This window comes from Thalassophryne amazonica, chromosome 14 (genome assembly GCF_902500255.1).
Source record: "Thalassophryne amazonica chromosome 14, fThaAma1.1, whole genome shotgun sequence".
NCBI classification, from domain to species: Eukaryota; Metazoa; Chordata; class Actinopteri; order Batrachoidiformes; family Batrachoididae; genus Thalassophryne; species Thalassophryne amazonica.
Window position 1 is genome coordinate 5,761,800 of NC_047116.1, and position 14,110 is coordinate 5,775,909.

Consider the following 14,110-nt stretch of genomic DNA (forward strand, 5'->3'; position numbering starts at 1 on the left):
TGGGACTGAAGCCATCTGCAACCTGAAGCAGGGAGCTGTCCACCTCTGTGGGACTGAAGCCATCTGCAACCTGAAAGAGGGAGCCGTCCACCACTGTGGTGCTGAAGCCATCTGCAACCTGAAAGAGGGAGCCGTCCACCACTGTGGTGCTGAAACCATCTGCAACCTGAAGCAGGGAGCTGTCCACCTCTGTGGTACTGAAGCCATCTGCAACCTGAAAGAGGGAGCCGTCCACCACTGTGGTGCTGAAGCCATCTGCAACCTGAAAGAGGGAGCCGTCCACCACTGTGGTGCTCAAGCCATCTGCAACCTGAAGGAGGGAGCCGTCCACCACTGTGGTGCTGAAGCATCTGCAACCTGAAAGAGGGAGCCGTCCACCACTGTGGTGCTGAAACCATCTGCAACCTGAAGCAGGGAGCTGTCCACCTCTGTGGTACTGAATCCATCTGCAACCTGAAAGAGGGAGCCGTCCACCACTGTGGTGCTGAAGCCATCTGCAACCTGAAAGAGGGAGCCGTCCACCACTGTGGTGCTGAAGCCATCTGCAACCTGAAAGAGGGAGCCGTCCACCACTGTGGTGCTGAAACCATCTGCAACCTGAAGCAGGGAGCTGTCCACCTCTGTGGTACTGAAGCCATCTGCAACCTGAAAGAGGGAGCCGTCCACCACTGTGGTGCTGAAGCATCTGCAACCTGAAAGAGGGAGCCGTCCACCACTGTGGTGCTCAAGCCATCTGCAACCTGAAGGAGGGAGCCGTCCACCACTGTGGTGCTGAAGCATCTGCAACCTGAAAGAGGGAGCCGTCCACCACTGTGGTGCTGAAACCATCTGCAACCTGAAGCAGGGAGCTGTCCACCTCTGTGGTACTGAATCCATCTGCAACCTGAAAGAGGGAGCCGTCCACCACTGTGGTGCTGAAGCCATCTGCAACCTGAAAGAGGGAGCCGTCCACCACTGTGGTGCTCAAGCCATCTGCAACCTGAAGGAGGGAGCCGTCCACCACTGTGGTGCTGAAGCCATCTGCAACCTGAAAGAGGGAGCCGTCCACCACTGTGGTGCTCAAGCCATCTGCAACCTGAAGGAGGGAGCCGTCCACCACTGTGGTGCTGAAGCATCTGCAACCTGAAAGAGGGAGCCGTCCACCACTGTGGTGCTGAAACCATCTGCAACCTGAAGCAGGGAGCTGTCCACCTCTGTGGGACTGAAGCCATCTGCAACCTGAAAGAGGGAGCCGTCCACCACTGTGGTGCTGAAGCCATCTGCAACCTGAAGCAGGGAGCTGTCCACCACTGTGGGACTGAAGCCATCTGCAACCTGAAAGAGGGAGCCGTCCACCACTGTGGTGCTGAAGCCATCTGCAACCTGAAAGAGGGAGCCGTCCACCACTGTGGTGCTGAAACCATCTGCAACCTGAAGCAGGGAGCTGTCCACCACTGTGGGACTGAAGCCATCTGCAACCTGAAAGAGGGAGCCGTCCACCACTGTGGTGCTGAAGCCATCTGCAACCTGAAAGAGGGAGCCGTCCACCACTGTGGTGCTGAAGCCATCTGCAACCTGAAAGAGGGAGCCGTCCACCACTGTGGTGCTGAAACCATCTGCAACCTGAAGCAGGGAGCTGTCCACCACTGTGGGACTGAAGCCATCTGCAACCTGAAAGAGGGAGCCGTCCACCACTGTGGTGCTGAAGCCATCTGCAACCTGAAAGAGGGAGCCGTCCACCACTGTGGTGCTGAAGCCATCTGCAACCTGAAAAAGGGAGCCGTCCACCACTGTGGTGCTGAAACCATCTGCAACCTGAAGCAGGGAGCTGTCCACCACTGTGGGACTGAAGCCATCTGCAACCTGAAGCAGGGAGCTGTCCACCTCTGTGGGACTGAAGCCATCTGCAACCTGAAAGAGGGAGCCGTCCACCACTGTGGTGCTGAAGCCATCTGCAACCTGAAAGAGGGAGCCGTCCACCACTGTGCCTGACAACAACAACAGGCAGTTAATCACTGATAAATTTGTAATAGTGATTAAACGGAGCTTTGGTCAGCACGCTTAAACAAATACTTATAAACTGCCAGAATTTTTGTGAAATGTTGTTTAGGTGGGTGGGGAGAGAGAGCGAGAGAGAGAGAGAGAGAGAGAGAGAGAGAGAGAGAGAGAGAGAGAGAGAGAGAGAGAGAGAGAGGGGGGGGGGGGCTGGCGGTGAGGAGGAGTGCGTGTGTGACTCCTTCAGTTCCTCCGCGGTGGAGGTTTGAGAAGGAGTCTCTGCTCCTCTGTCCTCTCTCCTCTCTGGGATTTACTGCGGCTGAACGATGGATTTTCTGCTGCGTCTCGTTTCTTTTTCCTTCTGCACTTTGAGCGTCTTCAGCGCCGCTTCTCACCGTGAGTAACGCCGCCTCCCCCAGTAACGGCTAACGGTCCGACCGTTAAAAAAACAAAACAAAAAACAAAACAAAACAAAAAAAGAAAAAACAAAACAAATGAAAACCCCCATGGTGGTGATGGTTCTGCTCTTAACATGATGAAGGTCAGCAAACAGGTCCACGTGTTGGGTGCAGGCTGCACGCGCGCACCTTTGATTGGTGAAAACGGGTTTGTTTGTTTAGAATGTGTTTGTTGGTGTTTGTGCAGCAGCGTGACAAAGAAAAAAAATGACCGTAGAGAAGTTTACGTCGTGCTGCAGGCGCAGCCGCTAGAGGGCGTACTAGCGCTATAGTAGGACAGAGAGCGAGCGACACACACACACACACACACACACACACACACACACACACACACACACACACACACACACACACACACACACACACACACACACACACACACACACACACACACACGTGTAGAGGAGACCGGGGCTGGTTGACACGCTCACTCTCCCCTTTGGTGCGTGGGTTTCTATTGACATGACTGCTGTAAAATTAAGGCTGTGGGGGTTAAATGTTTTATGAACAAAATATTTCAAAAAGGTATTGATGAGTTTGTAATTAATTCAGCCTTTGGCCACACTTGAATTTTTTAAAGCAGTTGATATTGGGAAGGGATTGGAAAATAAAATAACCCCCAGGATTTGTGTACATGAATGACTAACACTAATTATTACAAGCAGGAATGAAACCATCATATTTGCAATGTCAAAAGTGAAAGTCTTGCAGATGCAATTTTCACTGCTGTCTGTTAAATGTAAAAAAAAAAATAGTGTGAGGAAACTGCCAAACTCAAATGGAATAAATTTTGACTGACATGAAACAGAAAATGCTCATTCTGGAAGGAATCTCAGAATCAAATCAAGAAATCAATGCTCTAAGGTACGATCAAATCAAGTGATTGTTTCAGGGCTACATGGTGTAGAAAGGATGAAGCTGATCATTGTGATACTGACAGACTCCAGGAATGTGAGTAAACATCTGACAAACATCTGTCAAATACGTCACCGCGATACCCAAAACCTGCAGCCTGGACATGTCCTGTTTTAATATCAGGAACTTTTGCTTCCATCTGCTGAATCACCACACAGCTGGTGGTGAAACGTGAACTACGTTTGGTAAAGATAACCTTCAAGCTTAAAATTAAGAACATTAACCAGACATGCAGGGGTGTTTCAAGAGACAACGGGGGCTCCAGGCAAAAGGGGACCCCATGAAGACACACTGGCCAATTGGTCATGATTAATAATAACTAGTTCTTAGTGAAATGTGACTATATGAAGAAAACTTATCAGGAGGAATTGAGCTCAAACGTGATGTTTCATGATTGTTCCATCCGGAAATAAATCCACTGAAAGCATAACATAGTTTCTGGGCTACAATGTAGCTTCTTCAAATCCTGATGATGTCACTTCTGGCAAAACGTAAATAAATAAATAAATAATAATAATAATTAATAATAATAATAAAGTTTTGTTACCACTAACAGCAATGAAAGTCAAATTTTTAAAATGAACAATTAAACAAATCAAAGGTCAACATGTGAATCAGGATCACGAAGACAGCGTCAGATGAGAAACAGAAAATTGATTTAAATGAGTATGATCACAGATGGCAAACAGTTCCCTAAAAAAACTGTGACTATGTTGTATTAGTGTGTTTACCTTTTCTTTGTCTTTACTCTGTCTCACATCAACTTCACAGCTTCTACTAGTAATCTACTACTATGGTTATTTAGTACTTCTACTGCGGCTATGACTAATAGCCGCAGTAGAAGTACTAAATAACCGCCCAAAAGCAGCAGTGGGGAGGACACACCAATAACCACAGGACGTGCAAGAAAACCAACAAAGAATGAAATATGAAGAGTATTTATTTGGTTGGTTTCAGTTTCAAACAGTACACAAATTCACTCCCAACACATGACAAGAAATGTAGTCCATTAGCAGATGTTCCGAAGGCAGACTAGGACTTCTGAAAATATCTCACATTTTGTAAGTTTTGTACAGTTATAATAAATAACTTACAGTGAACAATGTAATACCTCGTATTTACTGAGGATAATTCCCACAAAGCGTTTCATGACTTATGTCTGTGTGGGCTGCGTCTCCCCATACTTGATACTGTCCGGCTTGTTGGCATGTCTGACGTCTGCTTCTTGACAATATGGACACCTCCACATTAAAGGGGACCCAAAATGTGTCACAAAATAAAATGTATTCTATTCAGAAAATGTTACTTATCACAGAAACAAACCCAAACAAAAGCAGAAATGTACATCTGCCATTGGGCTGTGATGGTTCTGAATCTGTCCCCACACACTTTGCTGTCTTGGAGGAGACATTTTTAACAACGAGAAGTCATGTTGTGCAACATGCACAGCACTGTTGCAACATTGTATCTAATTATAACCCTTTTAAATATGGGTCAGGCAGTTTGTAAGGTAACTATAAAAAGGAATACATTTGGTGTGGTTTTACATTTATGTTTTTGGAGCCGTGTATTAAAGGGAACATGTTTTTTTAATGATATTAACAAGGATGATAAAAAGTACATTAGTTGAAAGAAATCTCCACCAGCATTAAATAAATGGACAAGATAGTAACGGTAGATGCCAAAGAATGTTTTATTTATAAAAATAAAAAATAAAAAAACTATAAGATCTCTTTCTCAACCCCCCCCCCCCCCTCCCTTTTTTTTTACCGGGGAGGGAGGGTGGTATGAAGGTTCCTCAAGCTCAGCTCCTCTAAGGCCTGGGAGTTTGAGGGTTCTGCATCGTATCTTAGCTGTTCCTCAGACTGAACTCTTCTGGACAAAGAGCTCTGATGTTGTGCCTGGAATCTGTTGGAGTCGCTCTTCCAATTTGGGGGTTACAGCTCCTAGTGCTCCTATTACCACTGGGACCACTTTGGACTTTACCTTCCACATCTGCTCCAGTTGTTCCTTTAGCCCTTGGTACTTTTTATTTTCTCGTGCTCCTTCTTTCTGCTGTTGCTGTCAGCTGGGATTACCACATCAATCACAACTGCGGGTTTCATTCCCTTGTCAATCACCACTATGTCTGGTTGGTTGGCCAGCAGCTGCTTGCCTGTCTGGAATTTGAAGTCCCACATGACCTTAGCCCCATAGTTTTCAACCACATTTAGCGGCTTCTCCCATCATGACTTGGGGACTTTTAATCTGTATGCAGAAAAGATGTTCTTGTACATGTTTCCCAACACTTGGTTGTGTCTCTCAGTGTACGTTGTCCCACCTTGCATCCTGCTACTATATGTTGGACTGTCTCTGAGGACATTTGCACAGCCTGCAACTTGGGTCCTGTCAGCTGTGGTCGACTCCTGCCTCTATGTTTCTCATGCTTAGAGCTTGTTCTTGTGCTGACATGATCAGAGCCTATGTGTTGTCCTTTGAATGAATGAATGAAAACTGTTTATTTCAAACATTTGATACAACAAATACAAGATAGATCAGTGAAAACAACAACAAAAAAGTTCCTACTGTGTACCCAACATGTCTGAAAAGTGGTAGGGTGAAGCATCAGCTTATTTATCCCTACCCCTTCTTCCCCACAACCAGTAATACCCTTTGCCACATATACACATAGATTCCTACACACCTAAACCGATATCAATATATATATATATACATACATACATACACAAACATAAATATACACCTACACATACCTACTTACATACAAAATACTATATATTTACAAGCCGAAGCAAAAAACAAAAACACCCTAACCCTCATTACCCTTCCTCCTCCCTATACCTAGAAAAAAACATATTTTTGTACCGCTGTTTGAACTGGGTCATGCTTGGACATTGCTTGAGCCCCACTCCCAATCTGTTCCACATCCTCACCCCACAGACAGAAATACAGAAACCTTTTAATGTTGTTCGTGCCCACTGATGCTTTAAATTAAATTTCCCCCTCAGACTGTAATCCCCTGATCTGTTAAAAAACATATTTTTAATATTTGCTGGAAGTAAATTGTTTATTGCTTTATACACGATTTGTACTGTTTGAAAATGAACCAAGTCTGTGAATTTTAAGATTTTGGATTGTAAAAATAGTGGATTTGTATGATCTCTATAGCCAGTATTATGAATAATTCTTATAGCTCTTTTCTGCATTACTGATAGTGATTGTGTTGTACCTTTATAAGTATTACCCCATACCTCTGCACAGTACTGTAAATATGGTAAAACCAGTGAGCAGTAAAGAATGCGGAGTGAGTTGTGGTCCAGAATATGTTTTGCTTTGTTTAGAACTGAAATGCTTCTTGACAGTTTACTTTGTATATGTTTTATATGAGTCTTCCAGTTAATCTTATCATCTATTATCACCCCCAGAAACTTATTTTCATGTACCCTTTCAATATCTACCCCCTCGACTTGTAACTGAACCTGTATGTCTGTATTACAATAGCCAAATAACATGTATTTTGTTTTACTTAAGTTTAATGATAATTTGTTTGTCAAACCATATTTTCAATTTTCCCATTTCTATACTGATCCTCCTCAGTAACTCCTGCAAATCCCCCCCTGAACAAAAAATGTTTGTGTCATCTGCAAATAATACTAATTTTAATATTTTGGAAACATTGACAATATCATTTATATAAATTAGAAACAGTTTCGGACCCAATACTGACCCCTGTGGGACACCACAAACATTGTCCAAGCATGATGATGTATATTCCCCCAACTTCAGAAACTGTTTTCTGTTACTTAAGTAGCTTCTCACCCAGTGCAACACCAACCCCCTAATCCCATACTGTTCAAGTTTATTGATTAATATGTCATGATTGATTGTATCAAAAGCCTTTTTAAGGTCTATAAATATTCCAACTGAATGTAATTTGTGGTCTATGGCGTTTGTAATCTCCTCAACTGATTCTATTAATGCAAGTGATGTTGAACTATGTGCTCTGAATCCATATTGACTATCAGTAAGTAATTTATGTTTATTTATGAATTTGTCTAATCTATTATTGAATAACTTTTCTAATAATTTGGAAAATTGTGGAAGCAAAGAAACAGGTCTATAATTTGTGAAGTGGTGTCTATCCCCAGTCTTATACAGCGGCACAACCTTAGCTATTTTCATTTGATTGGGAAATTTACCGGTTTGAAATGATAAGTTACAGATGTATGTTAATGGTTCTACAATCCATTCAATGACCTGTTTTACCACCACCATATCAATTTCATTTAAATCGGTAGATGTTTTATATTTACAATTATTCACAATGTCTATAATTTCATTTCCATCCACTGCTGTGAGGAACATTGAACAGGGATTTCTTTCTATGAGGTTATTATCCCAATCCTCAGGTTGGGAATCGGGAATTTTTTCTGCCAAGCTTGGTCCAATATTTACAAAAAAATTATTAAAACCGTTGCCTACCTTATCCTTATTTTCCTTCTTGATATTATTATCAATGAAATACTGAGGGTAACTCTGTTTTTTATTACCATTTTTGATAATGCTATTTAATATATCCCATATTCCTTTAATATTGTTTTTGTTATTATATAATATGTTACTATAATATTCCTTCCTACATACCCGTATAATATTAGTTAATCTATTTTTGTATTTCTTATATCTAGTTTCTGCCTCTTTAGTCTTTAGTTTTATGAATTCTCTATACAGTGTATTTTTCTTATTACATGCATTTCGTAACCCTTTCGTCATCCATGGTCGAGCTTGGATTTTTTGTTTTCTGTAGTCTTGTTTAATTGGACAATTTTTATCATATAATGATGTAAATATTTGTAAAAAAGTTTCATATGCACTATCAACATCACTTTCACTGTATACCTTTTCCCAGTTTTGCTCCTGTAAATCCTTCTTTAGTGTGTTCATGTTTTCCTCTGTCCGCACTCGCCTGTATTTTATTTTCTCCTCTGGCTGATTCCGCCGATGGTTTCTATTATAAACGATGAAAACTGGTAGATGATCACTAATGTCATTGATTAATAATCCACTCACAGTGTTATTCTCAATATCATTGCTGAATATATTATCAATTAAGGTAGCACTATGGGATGTAATTCTGCTTGGCCTGGTGATTTTTGGATATAAACTCATACTGTACATTATACTGATAAATTCATCTGTTATTTTATGCTTATTTGGATTGAGCAGATCAATATTTAAGTCACCACAAATGAACACAGTTTTTTGATTAGTTTTTGAGAACATTTTTCCCATACAGTCAGTGAATGTTTCAATACAAGATCCTGGTGCTCTATATATAAAGCTGACTAATACATTTTAGCTTTTTTCTTCACATATTTCAGTAGTTATACATTCTAATAAGTTATCGATCACAGTTGTCATATTGTCTACTATTTTATAATCCATGTTCTTATCCACATACACAGCCACTCCTCCTCCACTCTTATTTTTTCTGTTTACACAATTAAATTCATATCCATCCAGTTCAAAATCCATTCCTTTATCTTCATTGATCCATGTTTCTGATATAGCAATTATGTTAAATATTTTTTTAAATTGACTTAAATATTCTTTAATGTTGTTAAAGTTTGCATATAGACTTCTGCTGTTGAAATGGATTATTGATAATTTGTTATCCGTTTTAATGATCCAATTAAACTGTTCATCTGTATAATAGCAACAACTGTCATTGATATTTGAGAAGAAATTATTGCCCGGGTCTGTATCGTGCTCCAAGTCCAGTACATTGTGGTCTGTGTATTTAAATGTTCTCAGTTCTAGTTTTCCATGATCAGCAATCCTTTGAGTTATATCCTTCTTGTCTCCAGATGTAGATGATGTAGTAGATGAATAGGTTCCTCTGGTCTGTGTCATGGTGTTGTGATGTGTTTGTGTCCTCATACCTTATTGGTCGTATTTGTCCATTTCCTTGATGTTCCTGATTACCATAACCTTCGCTTGTTCTGGTGTTCCGTTCAGTTTGATGAATGTTTTGCAGTTGGATGTCCATGTCTGTTGAATTTTTCCCTGCTTTTTTAAGAAATGAGCTTTCCTGGTGATGTCTGTGTTTCTTTTGGTCAGATGTTCATTGATGAATACGTTTGTTCCTTTGAGTTTCCGTCCCTGTTTTAACAATGCCATTTTATGTTTTCTGTTGACAAACCTCATTATAACTGCTCGCTTGTCTCCATCCTCTCTCCTGGGCAGGGGGTGGCACGCTTCAATGTCATTACAGTCCATTTGAATACCTTTAGATTGCAGGAAGTCAGCCACCTGTTGTTCCACTGAGCTGGCCTCCTGCTCACTGGCCTCCCCTCCGCTGTCTTCTGACACCGCCCGTGCGTAGGATCGAGGTTTAATATGAATTCCTGTAATAATAACGTCGTTCATGCTTGTGTACTGTTCCAACTCCGCAACACGGTTCTCCAGGTGCACCAGACGCTGGTCTTTCTCTGCATTCTGGATCCGGAGAGCCTTCACTTCTTCCACCAGCTCCATAATGGATTTCTGCTGCATTTTAACAACAGAGATTTCCTCAGACAAAAAGTCCAGGGACTTCTTGATATCGTCTCCCTCCTCCGCCGTCAGTGCCTTCTTCGGACCCATGGTCAGATAACTCCGCGCTGGCGCCTCGGGCCTCAGTAACGCCACGCCGGTGGAACTGCGCTGGCGCCTCGGGCTTCAGGTGGAGCCGCGCCGGTGGATGTGCGCTGACGCCTCAGGCCTCGGTAAAGCCGCGCCGGTGGAACTGCGCTGACGCCTCAGGCCTCGGTAAAGCCGCGCCGGTGGAACTGCGCTGACGCCTCGGGCTTCAGGTGGAGCCGCGCCGGTGGAACTGTGCTGGCGCCTCGGGCTTCAAATGGAGCCGCGCCGGTGGAACTGCGCTGGCGCCTCGGGCTTCAGGTGGAGCCATGCCGGTGGATGTGCGCTGACGCCTCGGGCTTCAGGTGGAGCCGCGCCGGTGGAAAACAATCCTGCTGTGGATCAGCGAACTTCACACTAATAATGTGATTATTAACTGTCAGATGACAATGTAAAACCTCTTAATCATTCTAAGATTGTAAGCAGAAACAAGGCAGTTTAAGTGCAAACAGGGCGATAATCTCTTAATTGCTGCTAGCGCTCAGGCCGGTGTCGTCGACGGAATAGTCCCCCCTAAAAAATTGTTCCCCCCCTGCCTTCACTGCACATGCATCACTTCGGAGTGTCAGCAGCAATTCACAGATTTCCACCTTGTTTCTTTTTAAAGCTGCACTCCAGACATCATCTATCAGATATATGAAGCTTTTGTACAACAATCATTTCCACGTAAAATCAGCATTATTTCATAATAAAAGATGGGGGAGTGATCAGAGCGCCACAGCAGCATGTCTGAGTCTGACTCTGAGTCTGACTCTCTGAGTCTGACTCTCTACACCCAAACCGATCAAAGGGAATAATGTGATTATCAACCATCAAATGACAAAGTAAAACCTCTTATATCATTCTAAAGTCAGTTTTAAGCACAAAAGAGGCGATTATCAGTGAATCGCTGCTGGCGCTCTGAAATGACACGTGCAGTGAAGGCAGGGGGGGGGGGAGCAATTTCAGGGGAGACCATTCGGCCGGCAACATCGACATTTTCTAGCCACAGGTAGATCTTCTTGACATCAGGCATGTCCTCGGTTCTGAATAGAGAAAACTTGAAATGCATATCACTAGTCAATAAAATGTCAAATGGGCTGATGATTCTAAATAAATACAGAATTATGAAAATAATGAAGCATTTGTTTTATTTTTGGTACCATGCACCCTGACAAATTAAGTCATGAATATAGAGAAATTAGCTTGATTTCACCTGCCTCTAATAAATGCTCAGAAACCTCAAGCTGTGAGGAATATGAATTTTGGTGACATCATCTCAGGTCCCTAAAATGAAGGAGAAAACAATTTTTACAGTGTAAAATCTGTTTTTTTTTTTTGTTTTTTTTTTGTGGACTTTGACACTGAATACATCAAAATAGTTAAAATGTGTATTTTGCAAGGATGTAGTCACATGACTAGTGTTGCTTATTAGGTGGACAGATTTTTCAAAGATAATATTTTGAGAAGGAAAGTGAGAGGTTTTTTTTAATGATTCGTCTCGTACACACAGCAGTAAGTGAAGCCCGGCACAGCCTGAGGATGGGCTTCAAAACATGATGGCTCTAACCGTGGATTTTATCGTTTCCTTTTGTGTATCCAGGAGAAAATTCTTAAAGCGTGTTTCCTCTCCTGAAAGCGTGGAATCGGCCATGTTTGTGGACTGCACCGTGGCATCATGCCACGCTAAGCTGAGCTGCTACATGCAGGACACCAGGTCACTGAGGAAGCCGCTTCTGTGATCATGGAATCAGACAGAACATGAACACGAGTGGCCGCTTTTAACAGGACAGACGTGACATGAACCAGCTCCCAGCCCTTTGAGTTACTGGCTAAGGTGAGATAAAAAGATGGCTAAGCTAAGCTAAGCACTACAGGAGCTACCAGTGACACCAGATCCACCGTCTGGAGGAGGGAGACGATAAGACATCATTTTTCTGTGGACAAAAGACACAGTGGAACAATAATTCTAGGTCTTTGTGTGTGAACACAGCAGGAGTGAAATCAGTGACACCACATTCAGCCTTATTGAGATGTACGTGATGTTGTAGTTTACTTTTTAATACACTGCGGGTTACAAAGAGGCGGAAATGGACATATCTTGATCGCAAAAATCCAAGAAGTTCTTTTGAAAGCCAAATTAAAGCTATATTACATTTGGAGACAACAAAACAGCCAAATTGACTGTGTGTCCTGCTGTGAGACATGAGGTGGACACAGGTGTACTGACCCTGTGTCCTGGTGTGAGACATGAGGGGGACACAGGCGGACTGACCCTGTGTCCTGGTGTGAGACATGAGGGGGACACAGGCGGACTGACCCTGTGTCCTGGTGTGAGACATGAGGGGGACACAGGCGGACTGACCCTGTGTCCTGATGTGAGACATGAGGGGGACACAGGCGGACTGACCCTGTGTCCTGGTGTGAGACATGAGGGGGACACAGGCGGACTGACCCTGTGTCCTGATGTGAGACATGAGGGGGACACAGGCGGACTGACCCTGTGTCCTGATGTGAGACATGAGGGGGACACAGGCGGACTGACCCTGTGTCCTGGTGTGAGACATGAGGGGGACACAGGCGGACTGACCCTGTGTCCTGGTGTGAGACATGAGGTGGACACAGGCGGACTGACCCTGTGTCGTGGTGTGAGACATGAGGGGGACACAGGCGGACTGACCCTGTGTCCTGGTGTGAGACATGAGGTGGACACAGGCGGACTGACCCTGTGTCGTGGTGTGAGACATGAGGGGGACACAGGCGGACTGACCCTGTGTCCTGGTGTGAGACATGAGGTGGACACAGGCGGACTGACCCTGTGTCCTGGTGTGAGACATGAGGGGGACACAGGCGGACTGACCCTGTGTCCTGGTGTGAGACATGAGGTGGACACAGGCGGACTGACCCTGTGTCCTGGTGTGAGACATGAGGTGGACACAGGCAGACTTCAGGACTCACAAGTTAAAGACTTGGAAGTAATAATTCATAATCTGATGTATAATTTTTTAAAGGATAGTGTTGATTGGACTGAGATTATGACCTTTAATGACTGAATTCTGTAGCTCAATTCGACAAATCACAACAAAGCTGCCTCAAGGTGCTTCACACACGTAAAGTCTAACCTTATAAATGATCACCATTTGTCTTCTACAAGCTTCTGTACATTTAGGTTGAATCCAGCGGCCAAGATGACATTTGCTGTTTGTTCACAAAGTTCCCATTGAAAATTAAAACGTGGATTTGTGGCGTGACATTTGCACCAGCAGCACATGAAGCCGCTCACAGCGGAAAGTATTTAACATTTACATGTCTGCTGGATGTTTTATCTTTGATGAGGAGAACAGACATAATTACTTTTGCAACAGGCATGTCCTGACATGGGTCTGGAGGTCTGTGTGTGTGTGTGTGTGTGTGTGTGTGTGTGTGTGTGTGTGTGTGTGTGTGTGTGTGTGTGTGTGTGTGTGTGTGTGTGTGTGTGTGTGTGTGTGTGTGTGTGTGTGTGCGTGTGTGTCTGTCTGTGCTTCTTCTTCATGTTACATAATTTGCAGTTTTAAATTTACATCTGGATTTATCAGAAACATGGGGACGGGGACACCTTTAGGTTTTCAGTAACACCGTGAATCAGCACCGACATGAACAACAGAAATAAACTAGAGAACATCAGCTGCAGTTTTTAGCGTATATCAAAGTACACAAAAATGTGCAGTCACAAAGTACACAAAGTACTGTTTGAGCTCACAGTGTTGAAGCAAGGCCTGGACACAGGTCACAAAAATAAAATCAAAATAAGAGTTTGGCCAGCACAGGGTGCAGAGTGAGACTTCAAGAGTGAACTTGTGTCATCATCTAAAGCTGAGGACGTTGCTGTGGGACTGAACGAGGACACCGAGGCCGTTAGTGTGAACACAAACGGCCAACAAAACCTTTTCTGCACTCAAGTGACTGTCAAGCAACACATTTATGCAAGAACAAAGACAAACCTCCTGTCCAGTCCTTTCACAATAAAAGCCAAAGATGTACTGATTCAACATGCTTGAATAATTTAAGAAAAAAAAAAAAAAACACTCCCCTCCCACCACCATTTCTTATACTTTCACTTACAT

At 43.4% G+C, this 14,110-nt stretch overlaps 1 protein-coding gene across 1 annotated transcript in view; it reads left to right on the top strand.

Moving 5' to 3' along the window:
• Positions 1–2,244: 2,244 nt before the first annotated feature.
• The window catches only part of cntnap5a (contactin associated protein family member 5a), a 267,130-nt gene continuing 255,264 nt past the window's right edge, over positions 2,245–14,110 (top strand). The window contains exon 1 of the mRNA XM_034186315.1: positions 2,245–2,370. Within this exon, the coding sequence (XP_034042206.1) occupies positions 2,301–2,370 (70 nt within the window). The 5' untranslated portion in view covers positions 2,245–2,300. The remainder of the gene's footprint in view (positions 2,371–14,110) is intronic.